The following is a 20,244-nucleotide window of genomic DNA, read 5'->3' as shown; positions in this document are numbered from 1 at the left end:
GTTGATATCGCCACAATTTTGCCTTGATTATAGTACAATGAATGCACTCACACACACACATTCAGTCTGTAACTGTGCAAATAATGTTCGCTCCAAATGATTTGGCAATCGAAATTTGATACAACCAATGGAGTCGAGTGCATAAATTACAAAGCTAAACGCAAGTAATTCTCATAAAAAACAAATGCATAGAATGCTTGAATACGATTACGATTGCGAATACGAATACGAGTGTGAGTGTGAGTACGGTTACGATTACGATTACGAGCACAAGTGCGGGTACTCGTAATATTGCCGAGACCCTCTCACCTCGTTCCTCCTCCACGCGGTCAAATCGCGGCCAAGACACAATGGCCCCAAAATGGCAAATAACGGCGACGAATGCGCCACGCGGGGTGCCCAATAGTAGGTGTCAGCAGAGGGCAGCAGCGGGGAGCGAAGTGAGTACTAGAAGTGAGCACAACAAGCAGCAAGCGCGACGCGTTTCCATTCAATGCAAATGCAACATCAGCAGCAGCAATTGTGGGCGGTTTGCTAGTGACAAAAAACGCAAGCGCGTATTTGCTTGCATTTTGCGGTATAAACTGCTCTAATAATATAATGACAACTTTAAATATTTAAGGACTATATAAATAATTTAGCATTTCTCTCTAATCATCTTCATCTATTTATTCAGAATATTGAATTATTATTAGTATTGAAATAAGGTTTATTAGCTTTGTGAACTGTTAAGCTGTTAAGAGAGAATATAGAAGATTGTGTCTAAAATAACTGAACTATTAGTTCCCAGAAATGCAGTTACCAATAGATTACGAATAAATTGGCAACTGCTCTAATTTTCGGGTGGCTCTACAAGTCAGCTATTGTCTGTTTGAATATTGAGATCTATAAAAAGCAAATGATATAAGAGATGACACGTATTGCGAGCGTCCGTTGTATTTAGCTTACTGGTCAAGACTGTCCCACAATTATTGTATGTATTAGGAAGTTTAGAATCGGTAACAGAGATCAGAAAGTTATAAAGAGGGCATATCTAACAATCCGAGAGATACAGGCCCTCGTCCAACTACAGATCTTAGAAATTATAACTATGCAGATACTGACCGACACAGATTGCGAGATAGAGAATTAAGTTGTAATGTCTCTCCTCACTTTACCTTATCTTCTACTTCAGAAATCCAAAAATACATATATCTACATTTTGCCAAACACACTCTCTTGACATTGCTGTTCGTGAATTAACTTTTTGACTTGTTACACAAATTAATGCTGGAAGTTGTATAATTTTTATTCTCATAGCATAATTGGAGGTTCTGTCGAAATTTGAGCGCTCAAATAGAATAATATTGTGGTGTTCATAACCGACAATTTGCGATTATAAACATTATGCATATTAGCGTTAAGCTACAAGATCGCTATGAATGAAAACAGTCCTTGAATTGGCATCCATTTCAGCAGTTTTCGGTAACTACTATTTTTATGACATTTAAACAATTATTTTTAAGCGCGCTTTGTGGTCGTGTTGCTAAAATATCAGCTTATAGTTAGGCTAAAATGCAACTCCAACTGCAACTTGCTGTGACTGTGGGCCAAGCCCAATCAAATGGCGGCCAAGTCGTTGTCTCAACTGGTGTCAACATGTCTGGGACCGCCAGCTTGCCTCCAATAACTGCTGTTGTTGTTGTGTCGATGTTGTTGTTTTGATGTTGTTGCTTTTAGCCCGCAGCTAAACATGCGAGTATGTGGTTATACCCTACACCCAAAAAATAAAAGTATGACCAGCAGTAAAACACTTTCGCAATTGAACATATGAAAATTTGGTATTCAATTTCAATTTATTTTTAATACGTAATTTCCAATTTAATCTTGAATACTTATAGAAATTTGAAATTTCATCATAAGTTTCATTCTTGAATTTCAACATATTGTAGTCAAGTATAGGCATAAGGAAATACTTACATTTATAAACACAATATAGCATAAATATCAATTCAGTAAATAGTGCCAAATAGCTTCAAAGCTATTTTAAAACCTTTCTTAGCTTGTGAAATAAAACAAAAGAACCATAAGAAATCATATTTGCCGATTTCTAGGTAAGTTGGCAGTCGAGCAATTCCAATTGTCTATATTATTCATATTTTGCAGCCGCCAAAAAAGTTGACTAAAAATTATTATGAACCTGTTGATGCTGTGGTTGCTGTTGTTGTTATTGTTGTTTGGTGCTTGTCCAAAAATCGAATCGAATTCTTGAATGAACCATTAATCTTGTTGCCAGCTCTGTCTCAGTCTCTGTCTCCGACTGCAGCCGGATCGGACTCTTGCGAGTCGATCATTAAATGGCTGCGGTAATTGCATTGCGGCCTCAGCTTTAGCTTCGAATTTTAGCCTCTGTTTTAATGCATACTATACCCTTACAATGAAAGTATCACAGTTCAGTGATGCAAAATGTAAACAGGGCTGCAAATGAATTTTATGAATTTTAAATCTTTAAGGAAAATTTCACAATTGAAAAACAAAAATTTGACTTTCAAATTAATTATTATGTTTAACTTATTATTACAAAATAAATTAATACATTTATTTATATTTTCATTAGGATTCGTTGGGTATTTACACTGCGGTGTTTCAGCTGTTGTAGCGTTTTTTATTTTTGAGCAAATTAATGCGAGTTTGTCATATTACAATTACATCGACGACCGGCTGGCATTACACCTGCGATCTTTTGGCGCGACGAGGACCCCTTGGGGTTCCGCCAACCAAGCCCAATTGGTTCTACTCGGCATTTAGTGCAAAAGGTTGCCAGACGTTGTCTCTGTTCCGTTTCGGTCTCAGTTTAAGGTTTGACAATATACGATGAAGGTTTGGCAAGATCGAAATGTGATTGTTATGAAGACTGCGCGCGGCAAATATTATCGGTCTTTTGATTTATATCAAATTCTAAAAAAAAGAATAAAAGATTCCAACTAAAAATAAGTAAATCATTCAAAATGTCATTGCTTATTAAAAAAAAAAGATAGCTTCTAAGCAATAATAAAATAATTCATATTAGCTTCCATTAAAAACTATTCTTCAGGTCATATTTTAAATATTCACTTTTCAAAAATCATTATCAATATTAAACACAGATCACACTTATTAAGAGTGTTTGTTAGGAAACCTATTAATTTCATTGTCTATATTCATGTAAGGATCGGATCAATTATTGCTGTTTTGCAGTGTCACATTCCCATTCCAACACCTCTTTCCACTAACGAGCACATGCATGCTTACAAGATGATGATACTACACATACTTGAAATGCACAATCTCCCACCAAAGACAACAGCAACAATGTTGTACAACGACAAGTAAAACTGCAAATTGTGTAGTTGAAAAGTGATTTTCACTTTTCTATAGAAATTTCAATTTGCAATGCAGTGGCAGGCATAATTTGTTAATTAATTTTCAAGCTACAACTTAATCAAAATGATGTGGCCAATTAAAAAGCCACCACGGGGTGGCCAACGATAAGACACTAGACTCCGAGGAGCGAACAAACGACAAGCGAGTGAAGAGGAAAGGAAATCACCAGATACCGATAGAGACTCCAAGCGAACTAGTTTAAAGAAAGCCTTTCTTTGGCTCGAAACGAATCGGGCAATGGATCGTGGCGAACCGGTACTTAATTACACTCGCCGTCTATCGATAGGTCATTTATCGAGTGTGGGGAATCGATTGCCGTTGAATTGCTGCAACTTAATAGCCAGACTTTCCACAGAACTCGCCACAATGGCGTCAGACTGCGAGAGACAAATCAGATGCAACTAAAGAAACAGACATCACTGACGGATGGTTAGACAAGTGGGTAGACTGCACTTAAAACGGGCACGCATCCACAACGGAAGTGGGAAGTGGCATCCGTGGGACCTGACATGCAGCTTTCTAGAATTGAGACCCACTCTTCAAAAGCATTCTTTCTCTCTCTCGTCTGGTCACGTAATATCCTGGCCTTATCTGCTTTATCTTTGACTTTCAATTAAATGGAATGTTAGCTAACCAAAATTGTAGCCTCTTCCAGTTGGCCACAATTACTATACTCTGGCAACTTTGTGTGCCCGAAACAAACCAATTTCAAGCTATTATCCCACACAATAGGGAACAGGTTCTGGTCGCCAAATTGCCAAACACGTTTGCGATTTTTGGAGCCTCCTCAGAGGCTGCAGACTGCTGACTGCAGACTGTAGCCTTTAGCCTGTGGTCTGTGGAATATAGAATGTAGACTGTCAGGAAAGCAAAGCAGACGCCAAATGAGTTGCGGTTCATTAAGACGAAACCCCCAGACAGACAGACTTGACTCTTCGAACAGTATGTTTGTGTCTGGGATGACTAAGACCAAGGCTGGAGTATGGTCACTAAATACACTTGACAGTTGCTGCATCTGCATGAAAATGGACTTTTGTCTGACTTGCCTGCTCCTGATGTCCGGCCAACGCAGACGATGCTTGATAAGGCGTCGACTGCAGCGCACGATCTTACGCCAACAGAACCTCCAGCTAATCGCACTGATCGCGACACAAGACAGAGAGAGGAGCGAGAAAGAGAGATGGAAAGGAGAACAGACCTACAGACGAACAGACAACAGCGTTCAGTGTGAGCAGACAGAAGATGATGATGATGATGATAATCATCGACCATTGTGGGATGTCGAACATGCTTGAGTAGGTTGAGACTGGACTTCTATCCAGCTGCAGAGTTTCAGAGCTAAAATATTCAAATGTAATAGCTTTGAAGTGAAATAAATATATTAAAATATTTAGAATAGTTTTCCATTATTTTAATTTTGATTTTAGAAAAATTATTTTTGACCATTCATGTTTATTTATGTATCTTTTCGTTAAACTGGAGAACAGCTAGCAAAATTTATTCCTAATATACTAGCTTCTTGCTATTTTTTTTTTTTTCGCTGACTGTCTTGAGTTCCTTTTCCTCTTCCATTTGATCTTATTTTTGTTTCACTCTCTATTCGTCAAATTAGTTTCTTCCCTCTGTATTTCCCTCTTTATCTTAATTTATTCCTTTATCTATGTGTAGGATATATCCCAAGCCTTCTGCGTGCTCCCCAATTTCCCCACACCTTTTCCCATTACCTGTATTATAATTCCCTTTATTATACAATTCTTTATTTCTTTATTTTGCTTCTCTTGTGGGTCATTACGTTTGTTTAAATACATCCAGCGGCTTGTCTTTATCTCATCTTCTCTGGCTTTGGCTTAATCTCGCTTGGGATTAGGTATGGCGCACCTTGGTTCGCCCAGAGAGATGCGACTCCCTGCCGCAGCCAGAGGGAAGTCTCTTCAGAGCTCAGTGCAGAGTCGAAGACAAGTCGCATATGACTAATCGATGTGCAACGCCTTTCTATGCAACGCTCGCGTTCTCTTTGCTGTGGGGACCGCGTGCCGCCGCTTGTGGCATGTGGCACAGCGAACTTTCATCGTCGATAAAGCTGGGCAGAAACACATACACAAACACACACAATCTTATATACATATGTACATCAAAGTGCAACTCATTTCTCAAGTCTTCATCTGCTTATTTTTTGTTTTGTTTTATGCTTGCAGCAGCATCGCCAGGATTCGCAATCGCCGGATTACCACCGTTATGCGAGCATTGGCAAGTTGCCCCGTGCAGCAGCAACAGCTGCAAATGGCAATGCCACAAGCTTTGGGGCCAACACACACACCGTCACCGTCGACATCCATCAACACCAACACCAACAGCAGCAGCAGCAGCTGCAACATCACCAACAACAGATTGGCAAGCAGCAAACGAGCAGCAGCAACAACAACATCGCACACAACAATAATTTGCACTTGCCGTACAGCGAGTTGCATGCCACACCAGCATTTGCAACGCCACCGACGCGTCGCCGTTTCTTCAATCACAAGAATCTGCGCAGCGCCCTTACCGGCCATCGACGCACTGCCTCCAACGGCGGTTGTCCCCTGGACACAGCCTCCATACTCTCGGGCGGTAAGTTTTTAACGACATATTTCTGGTGCTGGGAAAATAGCCTTTTAGATTCCTTTAGCTAGCCTCTATGCCTCTAGCACTGCACTCTTTCCACTTTCTGTACTTCATTTCATCAACTCCTTCATCCAGATCATCGTGGCAAAGAGTCGAATGCCTTGAATACTTCGACGTGCTCGGACTCCGCAGTGACGCGTCGTCGTCGCAAAAATGTGAGCAACAACAATCTGAAGACATCCACGGAGCACGGCGCCAACAGCGAGAATCGCCTCAATCGCCTCAGCTTGGCGGGCACCTCCATAAAGTGCCTTATCAAGTCACTGTGGAGCGTTAACTCCTCCAACTCGAGTGATGCAGGACTCAATCATCTAGCAGGCATGGCCCCCATTTCCTTCTCTCGCACACACATTTTATTTGCATGAAATTTATTACCGATTCCCTTGTTCGAATGTCGATTATAGCATGACAGATCATAACCATGATCTTCAACATTCTACTCACTAAACTTCTTTAACGAAAAGAAAATGTCAACTAACTCATTTTAAATTTTCTTTTAAAATTATCTTTTATTTTTCAATATTTTTCTAAAATTTTTTGTAATTTTAAGTTTACGTCCAACAATTCGTTTATCTTAATTGAGCTTTATTCGGTATTAACATATTTTCAAAATACGATTTATATATGTAATATTAATATCCTATGTATTAAGAAGTAAATAATTCCATTACTGGTTTTTCATTTTGGACTGATAATTTTATCAAATTCGCTGCATCAAATAATCAACATCAACAGCTGAAAACAAGTTCACATGTTTCGCCTTGAGAGTTAATAGATTTACTTTTCTATGTCAATTGTTGTTCATTGCAGATGTATGAATTTTTTCTTAACCCGTCGTATTTGCATGTTAATGTCTTATATTATATCCTAATCCTCCACACCCAACCTTACTCACACATATCTTACGCTCTCTTCCTTAGGAAGCGACACCCTGGGCATTGAGCATCATTCGCAGGCGCTGCTCAACGAGAAGCAGCAAAAGGATCAGCTGCGAGCTCGCCTCGGTCTGCTGCTGAACGACAACAGCAATTGCGGTACCAGCAACAGTAACAGCAGCAGCAGCAGCGATCACAATGGCAACTCGACGAGCACCACAAGCAGCAGCGGCAACAACACCACCAACATCAGCAGCAGCAGCTGCATCACAGCCAACAGTAGCAACAGCTCCTCGCACAACATCAGTCCGGAGCAGACGCTCGCTTGTGCTGGGGTGCTCAGTGGCAGCCAACTCTCTGTGGCCACCTCGAATGCCAAGGAGGATGCCCTCAGTCTGTGCAGCAAATTCAAGATGGGCTGCTCCATGCAGGAGCACGCCTACGAAGCGCTGCCGATGGCCAAGACCCGCAAGGGAGCCGCACGTCGCTCAACACGTGGCCAGCCCACAGTTGCAGGCGTAGGCGCAGGAGTAGGCGTGGCGGGAGGTGCCGCTGCCGGATCAGCAGTAACTGCAGGTTCAGCTGGAGCTGTGAGCAAACGTGCAGCTGCCGCCGCCGCTTTGGCAGCTGTGCAACTGGCGCTGAAGCCACTCTTCTTTGAGGTTCCACTGCAGGAGCCGGATCCACCCTATGCGGGTCGCCAGTGGCTGGTGCAACAGCTCTCGAACATACTGCTCGGTACCGATACACGCGTGGTGCTCATCAACGGTCAGCCGGGCACCGGGAAGACCGCCTTCTGTCTGCAGTTAGTGGAGTATTCGTGTTTCGGACGGCGTCAGATGCAACAGCAGGAGGATGTGGATGCCATCTACAGTCAGCTGGGCGCACAGAATGAACGCATGCGCGGTCTGGCCTCGCACATGGTGGGCTATCACTTCTGCCAGTCCGATGCGAATCTCACCTGCCAGGTGCCCGATTTTGTACACTCGTTAGCCGCCCAGCTATGTCAGGCACCGCAGCTAACGGCGTATCGGGATTATCTACTATCGGAACCGCATCTTCAGGACATACTGAGTGTGCGCGAATGCATTGCGGATGCGGAGCGTGTGATGCGTCTGGCCATTCTAGAGCCGCTGGCGCAACTGCATCGTGCTGGCAAAATACCCGCCAAGGTCGCGGTCATACTTGTCGATGCACTGTGCGAGGCGGAATACCATCGACCCGATCATGGACACACGATTGCCAGCTTTCTGGCACAGCTAACGCCGCATTTTCCCGCCTGGCTCAAACTGGTGGCCACAGTGCGCACCCAAATGCTGGAACTGGTCAAGGCGCCCAGCTACACGCAGCTGACGCTTGACAGTTGGGCCAGCAGTCAGACACTGCAACAGGACATGTTGGACTACATAAATGCCCGGATCGCGCACTGTTCGGAGATACAGCACAATATTGGGGGACAGTTGGCGCAGTCGCAGGCCAAGTTTGTGACGCATCTGCAGTCGCTGAGTCGTGGCTCCATGTTGTATGCCAAACTAATACTGGATCTGATCTCGCGCGGGCAGCTGGTTGTCAAATCCTCCAGCTACAAGGTGCTGCCCGTTTCGCTGGCCCAGATCTTTTTGCTGCACTTTAATTTGCGCTTTCCCACCGCACGCAGCTTCGAGCAAACGGCGCCCATTCTCAATGTCTGTCTAGCCGCACTCTATCCACTCACGCTCGATGAGATCTACTACAGCATGGAGGCACTGCATCATGGTCAGGAGCCGCTCAGCTGGCCGCAGTTCATGCAGCGCTTCAAGCTGCTCGACGGTTTTCTCATCAAGCGACTGGACAACACCTACATGTTCTTTCACAGCTCACTTCGCGAGTGGCTGATGCGACGCGACGAGGGCGAGTCCAGTAAATTCCTCTGCGATGCACGACTCGGTCATGCCGGGATTGCCTTTCGTCTTTCGCGACTGCAAGCTCCGCTACAGCCACAACTTACACTCGAGCTGGGCCATCACATGCTCAAGGCACATCTCTACAGCAGCAGCCAAGCGGCGCTCTCGCCCCGTGATCTGCAGTCCTATTGGCTAGCCGGAGCAGCGGACAACATCTCAGCGGCACTTGGCGCTCTGCGCAACGTCTACAGTCCCAATGTAAAGGTATCTCGTCTGGTGCTGCTGGCTGGAGCCTCACCTGATCATCGCACCGACTACATGGGCGATGCGCCAATTCTTTGCATTGCCGCCCACGAGGGTATCTTGCCCATGGTCAGTCTCCTACTCGAGTTCGGCGCTGATGTTGGTCTAACCAACAGCCAAGGCTGCACAGCTCTCATTCTGGCCGCCATGCGCGGACATTGCGATGTGGTGCGTCGCCTGGTGGCCGCCGGCAGCAGCCTGGGTCAGCTGGACACCACACAACGCTGTGCTCTGGTGCATGCCGCACGCATGGGGCACCTGAGTGTGGTGCAATATCTGCTTGCCTGCGACTGGTCGCCACGCGCACGCTCCCAGGACGTGGGACGTTCTTTGGCTTTGCAGCAGGCGCTGATTGGCGCTGCAGCGCAGGCGCATGTCAAAATCCTTGAAGATCTGCTGGATCTCAACGAGCACGAGCTAAACGATCTCAGTGTTGATGTGAACGGCCTAGAACCGAGCAGTGGCGAGCTCGCTTTGACCGCTGCCGCGCGCCATGGCTGTGTGGATGCTGTCAACATATTGATGTCGCGAGGCGCACAAATTGATGCACGCAATCGTCAGGGTTACACAGCGCTGTGGCTGGCCGTCAAGGAGGGTCACTGGAGTGTTGTGGAGCAGCTGCTGCAACGTGGAGCTCTACTTGATGAGCCACTGGGACAGACGCGCAAGACACCTCTGATGATTGCCGCCGAGGAGGGACATCTGGAGCTGTTGGAGCTGCTGCTGGCACGCGGCGCTGCACTGGAGGCAGAGGATCACGAGGGTTTCACGGCGCTGAGCTGGGCCTGTTTGCGGGGTCATTTGCCGGCGACGAAATGCCTCGTGGAGCACGGCTGCAATCGTCAACACGAGGATCACAATGGTCGCACTGCTCTAGATCTGGCGGCGTATCAGGGCGCAGCCAGCCTGGTGCTGTATCTGCTGGAGCAAGGCGCCAATCTAGAGCACATTGATGTACACGGCATGCGTCCGTTGGATCGTTCGATTGCCTGCCGCAACATCCAGGCGGTTCAGGTGTTTCTGCGAAAGGGCGCCAAACTGGGACCAACCACTTGGAGCATGGCCATGGGCAAGCCGGAAATATTGGTGGTGCTGCTGAACAAACTGCTAGAGGATGGCAATGTGCTGTATCGCAAGAATCGTTTCCAGGATGCGGCACATCGCTATCAGTATGCGCTGCGAAAGATCTCCGGTCTTGAGCAGCTGCTCGAAAGGAATGCGGTCTTTGCCCAGCTGCGCACCAATCTGCTGCTGAATCTGTCGCGTTGCAAGCGAAAACTCAATGTAAGAAACATTCACTTTCGATTAATATATTTATATATTAATCTATCTATTTGGTTTACAGGAACTTGACGCCTCCATAGATTTGGCCACGCAAGCGATTCTCCAGAAACCTCACAGCTATGAGGGTTACTATGCTCGGGCCAAGGCGCGCATGGAGTTGGGTGCACTCAACGAGGCGCTAGTCGATGCCAACGATGCCATGCAACAGGCAGCACAGAGCGGTGTCCTTTGCGAGGTCGTCGAAGTCCTTAAGCGCATCCAGGCCGAGTTGCTCACGCGCATTACCATCGAAGATCAAACTGTTGCCGGCAAATTAATCAATGCTGGAGCGGGAGCGGAAGCAGCAGCGAGTGTCTACGAATCTCAGCAAGAGATCACTGATTTGTAAATGTCCTCGGCGTTATTGTTATTCTACTCGTCCTATCGCAATCAAATCACAATCATAATCATTATTCTAATTATACAAGTATTGTATGTAATTAGCTTTTAGTCCTTAACTACTTTCATCTATTTATTGCCTTTGGATGTTTTAATTTTACAAATTAATTTGTACTATTCATTTTCTTTACGCATGTATAAACTAGTTGTAATCGACCTTACTCACTTAAGTTTATCTTGAATAATTAAATAATTATGAATTGTAAAACTGTTTGCGTTTAATTATTTGTCATTATTTAAATAATTAAATATTTGTGTCCGACTGCGAAATGTTATAAGTTTACTGCAAATTATAATGTTATGCGCTTAAGAACAAAATATTTTTTGCTACAACTCGGTATAATCTTGACGGATTTCAAAAGGACATGCATCTTTGTGATCACACGTACCAACACTATCGCTTGGCATTCAAGGATTTGCAGAACTAAACCAAAAAAATTGGTGAACAATTTTCCAAGGGGGTGGCACGCAAAAATAGTCAAAAATTCCAAATTTCCACTGTAACTTCGCCATTTTCAGGACGATTTGGATGTCCTTTTCCAAATTAACAGATATTAACACAGGAATTCAGAATATATAAAAATGTCCTTAAAAGTCCTTCAAACGGCCAAAATAAAACAAGTTTTTTGTATACAGAAAACTAGTCATATCTCTGGAGTCCTTGGCAGGATCAAACTGATATAAGTGTCAAACAATATATTTTAATTTGGACTATCAACTGGCGAAAGGACATTTAAATCGTCCTGTTACTTTCCGTGCTATCCAGGATTTTACGTTTTTAACGATTTTTTCCTCGCCCTGAAGCCGAAATTTTACAAGTGTTGGATTCTTAGATAACCCCATAATTTGTTGATGCCAATTAATAGATTTCGTCCTTACAAATCGAATGAAACTATTCCTGTCAAAATGCGAAAGGATATGTCCGCGATAGGATCATTTTTGTAATTTGTAAATAATTACAAAATGTGCAGCAGATTCATTTTTTGTAGCATACTTTGAGGCTGTGATAATTTAAATCGTGATAAATACTGCATGTAAGCAAGCTTGCTCAGTTCAAAATCAGTTACTGGTTTTATTGTTAATCCGCACAGATTAGAAAAGGTAATTACGTTTGCCAATGTTGCGTATTCTCCGCATTTGCTTATTTCGGTAATCTTTCGTTACAAAGTGTTTGCTACCCATTTCGTCCTGCTGCAGCCCTGCAATAAAGCACAATTTTTAATATATTTTAAGTAATATATTTTCCATACAAACCTATAAAACTTCTTCGTTTATCAAATTAATAGAATCCCGAAGTAGATCAGTATTTAAAAAGCTGCTCTCATTCTCCATATCTTCTGAAGGAAAAGTCTATTTTTTCTGTCGCTTTATTCTGATGGTCGTTTGGTTATTCATCCAAACTCCATGCTTGCGATGGAATTGTTGTAAATTTCCATGGCAGGACGTCCACATTGAATTTATGCGGTAGAAAACTTTTTTGGTTGTACTTTTAACAATATCATTCTGCTCCTCTTCTGGTATAGCCGCTTTTATAAATTTCCAAATTGCATCCTTCCTTGCGCTTTTCCCAATTGCTTCTTGCCATATATCAAACAATTCAACGTTGGGCAAATTGAGGCTACATTCTAAAAATGAAAATTTCACGGATAAGGGTTAAAAGTGTGCTTAATTTGTAACTATTCACAAATGAAACTAAATTCCAATTCCAACAGCTGTGTTTATCTTTTGTATTATTGTTAAGGTGGCGCCATCTATCGAAAATTCAAGTATGCAAGATCAATGATCCATTGTAAACACGTGTTTACATTGTACATGCAATCTGCCAACTTTCAAAAAATTACTTTTGTCCTGAAAAAGTGATCAAATTTTCTATAGTGCTATGGCCTGGCATTCATTCCCAATTTGCCAACATTTGTTTTTCGATTATATTTGTATGGAAAAGATAATAAATTTCATTGATCTTGAGATGTTACAGTTTGATTAAATGTTGGACAAAAACAAGCTTGCTCAGTTTAAGGTCGGTTACCGTTTTTATTGTTAATCCCAACAGATTAGAAGAATTGGGTTATACAAAAAGTTAATTTCTTTTGCCAATATTGTGTTTCGGCAGTCTTTCGTTACAAAGTGTTTACTACATATTTCGTCCTGCTGCAGCCCTGTAATAAAGCACAATTTTTAATATATTTTAAGTAATATATTTTCTATACATACCTATAAAACTTCTTCGTTTTTCAAATTAATAGAATCCCGAAGTAAATCAAGGAAAAGTCTTTTTTTTCTGTCGCTTTATTTTAATGATTGTTTGTCTATTCATCCAAGCACCATACTTGCTCTGGACGTGTTTTGAATTTCTATGGCAGGACGTCCACATTGAATTTATGCGGGAGAAAACTCTGTTGGTTGTACTTTTAACAATATCATTCTGCTCCTCTTCTGGTATAGCCGCTTTTATAAATTGAAAAAGTGCATCTTTCCTTTCGCTTTTCCCAATTCCTTCTAGCCATTTACCAAACAATTCAACGTTGGGCAAATTGAGGCTACATTCTAAAAATGAAAATTTCACGGATAAGGGTTAAAAGTGTGCTTAATTTGTAACTATTCACAAATAAAACTAAAAGAAAAACGCAATGTGCAAAAGCACGTGAAGTGCAATTCCAACATCATCTGTATTATTGTTTAGGTGGCGCCATCTATCGAAAATTCTGGTATGCAACATTGATGAATGATCTATTGTAAACACGTGTTGACATTGCACATGTACCTAAAATTACTTCAATCTGCCAACATTCAAAAAATTACTTTTGTCCTGAAAAAGTGATCAAATTTTCTATAGGGCTATGGCCTGGCATTCATTCCCAATTTGCAACCTTTTTTGGAATATAATTGTATGGAAAACATAATAAATTTCATCGATCTTGAGATGTGACAGTTTGATTAATTGCTGGACAAAAGCAAGCTTGCTCAGTTTAAAGTCGGTTACCGTTTTTATTGTTAATTCCAACAAAGATCGCAAAGGCTTTACCTCGGGCTTGTTTATCATTTTCCGCATAGTAACGGCTTTTCCAGGGTTTAACGCAAGTAATCTTAATAGGACAGCAATATCAACAAGCCCGCACCTACGAGCAGCTATGCTTGTCGCTTGAGTCAGTAATCTTGCGTTATGTTTTTGTCCCGTGGAGAGGTCAGCTGCTTGCCATCTTTGACCTTTTATATTGAATGTCATTTTTGGACGTCCCACTCGTCTTATTGTTTCCACTCCTTTGGCTTCTTCTCTAGTTAAAGTAAGGGTCATGTAACCTTCCATCCAATTCGAATATCTGTTTTTAAACGTATTCAATTTTCTAAAGCATCTTTGCCAATTTCGTCATAAATTTGCACAGAATGTTTTGGCTTTATCGTTCAAATAAAGAACATTTTTTTCCAAAACGCTGTCATCAATATTTTTTGTTATGAAAGTGTATATGGCATTTCGTTTCTCGCAAAATCTCCCTTGCTTACGCCACACTTCTAGCAGTTCTGCATTGCTGATCAAGATGTTGCTCCCTAATAATTAAAATTACGCAAAAAACCGCATATTATGAATTCAGAATTGACAAATCTACAACATGTATATGGACACTGACTGATACAATTTGAACCTTTTTTTAAAACCCTTTGCAAAGGGTTGTGGCGACGCATGTGGCCCGTGAGATCTGGCTTGGTGGAAAAAGCCCTAGGGCATTGGCTACATTTGTACTTTCGGTAATTAACAAGTATACGTCTATGTTTTTATGGTTGGCTGGGAAAAGGAATGTCGCATAAGTCGCATTTGAATGGATTGTCCTCACTATGGAGCTTTATATGTCGGAGTAGCAACGGGTCGCGTGAATAGGACCTTGGGCAACTGGAATTTTTCATCAAGATGAATCTTTTGTATGTGAAGCCTTAGAACTTTCGAACGAATGTATGATTTGTGGCACAGATCGCACTTCTACGGTTGTGTGTCGACTCTTAAATGCTTCTTTAAAGTCATGTGATGATCGAATGTCAGATCGCAGAAGGTGCATTTGTAAGAGCCTTCTATACCCTGACCCTTAGGAACGGCAGTTTTTGAATTTTCTATTGCATTCACATGAGGTGAGTTTTTAACGTCAGTATGCTCTTCACCACTCTTATTCAAATTTCCGCTGAACTTACCATCTTCGTCGTCTGAAATGTTAATCACAGCATCTTCCTCCATTTTTACAATTACATTTCGATCTTGTAGCGATAAATGCCTTTGATTGTCTTCCACAGAGTCATTTTCCCAGTCAGGTGCATCGTTTACAATTTCATTGACGACATAAAGCTCCAAGCTAGGTTCTGTTTTGACGATTATGTCTGTATTATACGATGATGGATTCCATTCCTTATCGTCCAAGAAGTCTGTTTGATTGTGTGGATCATCGCTGTTGGCTTCTCCTCCATCATTTGAGCCCTCGTCTCTAATTAGAGCTTTGAAAACATTGTAACTGCGCTCGCAATTTCGTTTGAATCGGAAGGCGACTTGAGCATCCGAAACGCACGTTGTGCAGATTTTTCGAGGAAGTTTGTCGCACTGTATATCCAAATCGACAATCTCGTTTATCATGTCCAGCAGCGTCATTTCCATATGATACAAGGGCTGGTTTGTAAACAGATCCACCTCGACATCTGTGTTACCCATGCAAATACGACAAGATTCCATTGTATTTGTTTACTTCTTTCAATTTCACCTATTTTCAATGTTGTTATTATTCTCATATGAAAATCAACAGGGCTGCAAGCGTCACTGTTCAGTACTGAACTAGTTCGCGCCGACAAATTTGGAGTCAATTATCGATATAAAAATATCGAGTCAACGCTTCAATCGTTTTCAAATATTAAATCCTTTATATCAAGTCCACATATATGGATGGAGCTAAATATTTGATATCACATAAATAATTCCATTGATTTGTCTTGTGCAAGTGATGTGAAACAGCTTACTTTCAATATTGATAAATGGAGTTACATTACTCGAAAAGGAAACCTGTGACAAATTCATCGTTTAGCCCGGGGTCGATATTATCGCTTGGTAGTCAGCTGTTCAGAGTTTGTAATGCTTCAAAACAAAAACAATTAAAGTAACAACTGCAATGAATATGTAATATTTAATGTTGTGTGTGTTATGTTAATTTTTGAAGCTTTATTTTGAATTACTGTGTACTAAAGAAATTATTCAATACATTTCTTGGTGCGCTGTACAAATTTGTAAACAAATTTGTTTACTTAAGTAAACACCTGTTGATTCTGCATAGCCATAAGCTGCATATCTTTAAGCTGCGAAACATATGTATGTATAAAGTTTTAAAAAATCAAAAGCAACAAGTTGGTTAGTAAAATAAACGTAGGTATTTTTTTTAAATATATTTTATAAAAAAATGCAATTTGCACATTGATTGGCTTATATACTATCTTAGCGTATTGAACTTTACAAGATGATAAATTATACGTTTCTCGATTTTGCTTGCATGGCATTAATTTTGGGATGGGCGCAAATATCTAAAGAAATTTAACATTCAGTCTCGCCTTACATATGATTCTAAAAAACAGATTACAATTAGAATAATGCGACTTAAAGTAGTATGTGATTTGGAAATAAAATTTAGAAAATATAAAACAAAACTTTACAAACATTGAAATTTTGTACAAAATATTACGTATTGCTTGATAAAATCTATCTAAACGAGAACATAGAACATATGTATGTAGATCTGATATACATATCTTTGTATGTACATATGTATGCATATAACTTATCGAACGACTCAATATGAGTCAGAGAAGGAACTTTTTGCAAGCACTGTGCAAAAGACATTCGTTGTCAGTATAACACTTGAATTCAGGCAGGCAACAATGGCACTAATATTGGGGGGATCACATCCGTAAATCAATAAAGACTGTTAGATGCTTGGCTAAAACTTTTCATCGTCAATGTTCTGCTGTCGACAATTGTTGAGCGCCGACTGGCGTTTCAGCGTGCCCGTCTCACAGTCATTGTAGGTCTTGGCCAACACCTTGGGCGTGTTGTTGTGATGCATGTTGTTGCGATTGAGAGTCCCGTTGCCAATATTACTGGTCTTGGCTGGCATGCGGAAGCTACTCTGACGCTTGGGTCGCTGCTCATAGTACTGCAAGGATTAGCATAAATTATTATCTGATTTGGTTTCGTTTCAACTTTATTGACTTACATCCTTGGTGGGCAGACTGGAATACTGATTGGGATACGTGTCGAAGCTGGCCGTCGTCGTCGTCGTCTTGTTGAGCGCCTCCTCCACGCTAAGCAGGAAGCGACGTCGCGTCAGATGATAGGTGACCAGGCAGCAGCCCGCTGTAAACAGCAACAACACACAGATGACGACGGGCAAGGTGGCGCTTGAGCCAGTTTGCACTTCTGTAAAGTAAATTTCCAGTTAATAATAATATTAAATATTCAACTTATTTCGCATGCAAAACTTACCATCGCATTCGCCGGGCACGCAGGCGGTCTTCTCGAACTCGGCGCCTCGGCATTCTAAGCCCGAAGGCTGCTCCACTTCGCAGCGACGATGGCGCAGTCGAATGCCATCGCTGGAACACGCAGACCACTCGCTCCATTTGCTCCAGCCCAAAAAGTCTGCAAAGCCAGCAAAAGGTTAATTGTGGAAACTAATTGGAGGAGTTGAAGACTTACCTTCGCAGGGCACTTGTTCGCACTTTTGCTCCTCAATCGCGCGTCCCGCACAGAGTCGCTCGTGCCCACCCAGACATTTTCGGGTGCGTCGTCGCAGTCCCAGGCCACAGCTCACCGAACAGCTCGACCATTCTGACCAGCAGCTCCATTCGTGCTCCAGCTGTGTGTCGATGCTGTTGTCCGGCTGTTGCTCGGTATCCGAGGGACAAGGCTGTAGATTGCAGGCGCGATTCTGCAGATTGCGTCCACGTTGACGATGCTGACTGCCGCCGCCACAACTGACACTACAAGGCGACCAGTCCGAGTCTGATTCCGAGTTCGCTTCGTGTTCATTCATTCGCTGACAGCTGCCATCAGCGCGACAATTGCGTGTCTCCTCCTTGACCATATTAATCTTCACGGAGCTGGCATCAGCAGTCGTGGCCCGACAGGAGTAGCGATAACGTTTCTCCACCTGTGGTTCAGTGGCATTGCCAGCGCTGGCCGTCAGCCAAGGTGTCCAGGAACTAAACTTGCGCACCTCGGCGCAGCTCTGCATGTTGCAGTCTTCATAGTCCAAGCGACATCCCGGACAGTCCAGACCTCCATTCAACGGCTTAGGATCATCACATTCGCGACGTCGCATGCGAAAACCGCCGCCGCACTGCGCGCTGCACTCGCTCCACTCTCCCCACGGACCCCAAGCACCGTCCACAGCCTGTGGCTTGGCCACTGGGCACGGCGGCAGATGACTGCAGTACATCTCGGCATGCTCCGAGCCAAGGCACATGCGACCGCCATGCGCGGGGCGCGGGTTGCCGCAGCTGCGTCGTCGCGTCTTCACAGCAATGCCACAGCTTTGGGAGCAGGGCGACCAGGCCGACCAATCCGTCCAGCCGCCATGCTGGGTGCAGTTCGTCACCTGTGTGCTGATGCCCTCGCAGCCGACGCCTCCGTGCTGTGGCTGCGGATTGTTGCAGTTGCGCTGCCTACACAAACAGTTGCTGTCCGGCTCCTCGTGCTGCTGGCAATCCTGCCACTCCGACCAGGCGGACCAGCCGCCATCGATGGGTGCATTGAGTACGGGACAACTAAAGGTGCTCGGCTGCAGCCACGGCTGTTGCACGGTCGGATCGAGTGGCGTGCAACGCTCGACAAGCTCGTTCCACCCGCAATACGGATCCATGGCATTGAAGCAACTTGATTGCGATACGTGACGACTGCAACGCTGGGCGGGAATGCGTGTGAGCGCCAGATCCGTGCCCAGATACAAGGATTCGGTCACCTTGAGGAACGACATGTGCAGCAAGGCCGTGCTACCCGTATCGTCTGCCTGCCACAGCTCCACAAGACATGTCTGCACTTTGTTTTGTTCCTTTCCATATTTCACGGTTAGCTTCTTGATGTGATTGCCGCTGCTCGAGACGAAGAGCACATGCAGCTGCTCTGTCTTGGTCTGCACCACATCCAGCGCAATGTGCTTGAAGCGCTCCAGCCTAGAGTGATACAAGGGTTCGGCGCCAATCGGTTGAACGGCCTGATCCATGAGCTGATAACGTGAGCTCTCCAGCAGACGGCCAAATTCGGCGGCTCCGCTAGCACCGCTTGCGCATTGGAATTGACTGCGCTGCGGCGTATTCACTGTTTCCCAGGCGGCATTCGTGTGGTCCTGCACCTTAAAGGCGCCCTCGAAGGCATCGTTAATGGCGCTCAGATTGTAGGCACACACAGCCGACCCAAAGATGCTTGAACTGTCAAAAGAGAGCAGCTGTTAGCAACAGTTTAGTGTTGCGAATCCTTTTAAGCACTTACCCCGTTGTGCTAAAGGTGGCGTAGAGCACATTCTCCGATTCGGAATAGGTCATGCCTTGGATCTCGTCAAAGTAGTATGGGTAATCTCCAGGCAGCGAGCAATTGAGACGCGCCTTCAGAAACGATGTCCAATTGTCGCGCAGAACTTGATCCCCGCCAGCATCGTTCTTGCAGACACGCGCAATGCGGGAATAGATTGCCTACAGTAAGAGTTGAAGAATTTGCTGTGAATCGTTATTGCTTCGCTATTCACTAGGATAATCTTACCTTGCCACAGCTCATGTGCTCCAAAGCCGATTCGCGTAACAGAAAATAGACAAAGTTGCCAGCCTCAAAGCTACCCACAAACTGTGCTCCATTCAGCCACTTGTTGTTGTACTGCTTAGTGCGCAGGAAGCGCTGACGATCCGCCTGAATAGAAACAGAAAACCCCAAGGATTAGATACGAATTTACAAACAAAATCTTTAAAAAAAGATGTTCAGAAGTTGAAGAATATAAATAACATTAAAAAAAAAAACAATTCAATAAAACAAAAAAAAAGAATTAGACTCAAAAGACTTTTGTAAATGAAATAAATAGATAAAAATTAAACAACTTTTAACAGCCAAAATAGTGAGGATACTTATATATTAAGAGGTATAATTCGGAAAAAGTAAACCAATATTCGAATACAAGTACTATTTAAAAAAGGAAAAGCTGTTAAAACAATCAATCTACACTATAAAGGAATTATTATCTTCACAATTTTTATAATATTGGGATGCCAAGAAAGGAAGTTCTCCCTATGATTCATACGAAAGTTCATTGATAGCAAAGATAGCTATTAATTAAAAGACTACAACACTAAACGAAAAGATCAGGCGTTAAAATTTATCAAGATGGAAAGATAGCAAA

At 43.2% G+C, this 20,244-nt stretch overlaps 3 protein-coding genes across 17 annotated transcripts in view; 1 reads left to right on the top strand and 2 right to left on the bottom strand.

The window, feature by feature from the left end:
• The window catches only part of LOC117567973 (protein TANC2), a 62,838-nt gene extending 51,818 nt beyond the window's left edge, over positions 1-11,020 (top strand). For 2 of the 8 annotated variants that reach the window (XM_034248287.2, XM_034248285.2), the window contains exons 4-6: positions 5,598-6,009; positions 6,984-10,408; positions 10,470-11,018. In XM_034248287.2, coding sequence (XP_034104178.1) covers positions 5,598-6,009; positions 6,984-10,408; positions 10,470-10,796 — 4,164 coding nt within the window. In that variant the 3' untranslated portion in view covers positions 10,797-11,018. Of the gene's footprint in view, positions 1-5,597; positions 6,010-6,138; positions 6,382-6,983; positions 10,409-10,469 lie in introns of all 8 variants that reach the window. The other 6 variants (XM_034248288.2, XM_034248290.2, XM_034248289.2 and 3 more) reach the window with 6 other exon arrangements.
• Positions 11,021-11,905: 885 nt separating this feature from the next.
• On the bottom strand, positions 11,906-15,636 carry LOC117570898 (uncharacterized zinc finger protein CG2678-like). 7 transcript variants are annotated; one of them, XR_007954847.1, is made up of 5 exons: positions 15,023-15,613; positions 13,058-13,390; positions 12,873-13,002; positions 12,101-12,471; positions 11,915-12,045 (listed from the first exon to the last, which is right to left on the bottom strand). XR_007954847.1 is itself a non-coding variant. In XM_034252802.2 (3 exons), the coding sequence occupies exons 1-2, from the start codon at positions 15,549-15,551 to the stop codon at positions 13,104-13,106; spliced, it is 816 nt and encodes a 271-aa protein (XP_034108693.1). In that variant the 5' UTR covers positions 15,552-15,631; the 3' UTR covers positions 11,924-12,045; positions 13,058-13,103. The 7 variants fall into 7 exon arrangements, 3 of the variants coding, with proteins under 3 accessions (XP_034108693.1, XP_034108692.1, XP_034108695.1); XR_007954845.1 differs by lacking the exons at positions 11,915-12,045; positions 12,101-12,471 and adding an exon at positions 13,608-14,389 and having other exon boundaries at positions 12,727-13,002; positions 15,023-15,636; XR_007954846.1 differs by lacking the exons at positions 11,915-12,045; positions 12,101-12,471 and adding an exon at positions 13,646-14,389 and having other exon boundaries at positions 12,727-13,002; positions 15,023-15,636.
• Positions 15,637-16,255: 619 nt separating this feature from the next.
• The window catches only part of LOC117568072 (semaphorin-5B), a 43,698-nt gene continuing 39,709 nt past the window's right edge, over positions 16,256-20,244 (bottom strand). For both annotated transcript variants that reach the window (XM_034248432.2, XM_034248431.2), the window contains 6 exons: positions 19,617-19,760; positions 19,350-19,549; positions 17,559-19,288; positions 17,346-17,501; positions 17,077-17,279; positions 16,256-17,016 (listed from right to left, as the gene is read on the bottom strand). In XM_034248432.2, coding sequence (XP_034104323.1) covers positions 16,801-17,016; positions 17,077-17,279; positions 17,346-17,501; positions 17,559-19,288; positions 19,350-19,549; positions 19,617-19,760 — 2,649 coding nt within the window. In that variant the 3' untranslated portion in view covers positions 16,256-16,800. The remainder of the gene's footprint in view (positions 17,017-17,076; positions 17,280-17,345; positions 17,502-17,558; positions 19,289-19,349; positions 19,550-19,616; positions 19,761-20,244) is intronic.

Source organism: Drosophila albomicans, chromosome 3 (genome assembly GCF_009650485.2).
Source record: "Drosophila albomicans strain 15112-1751.03 chromosome 3, ASM965048v2, whole genome shotgun sequence".
NCBI lineage: Eukaryota > Metazoa > Arthropoda > Insecta > Diptera > Drosophilidae > Drosophila > Drosophila albomicans.
This window is presented reverse-complemented; position numbering and strand designations above follow the sequence as displayed.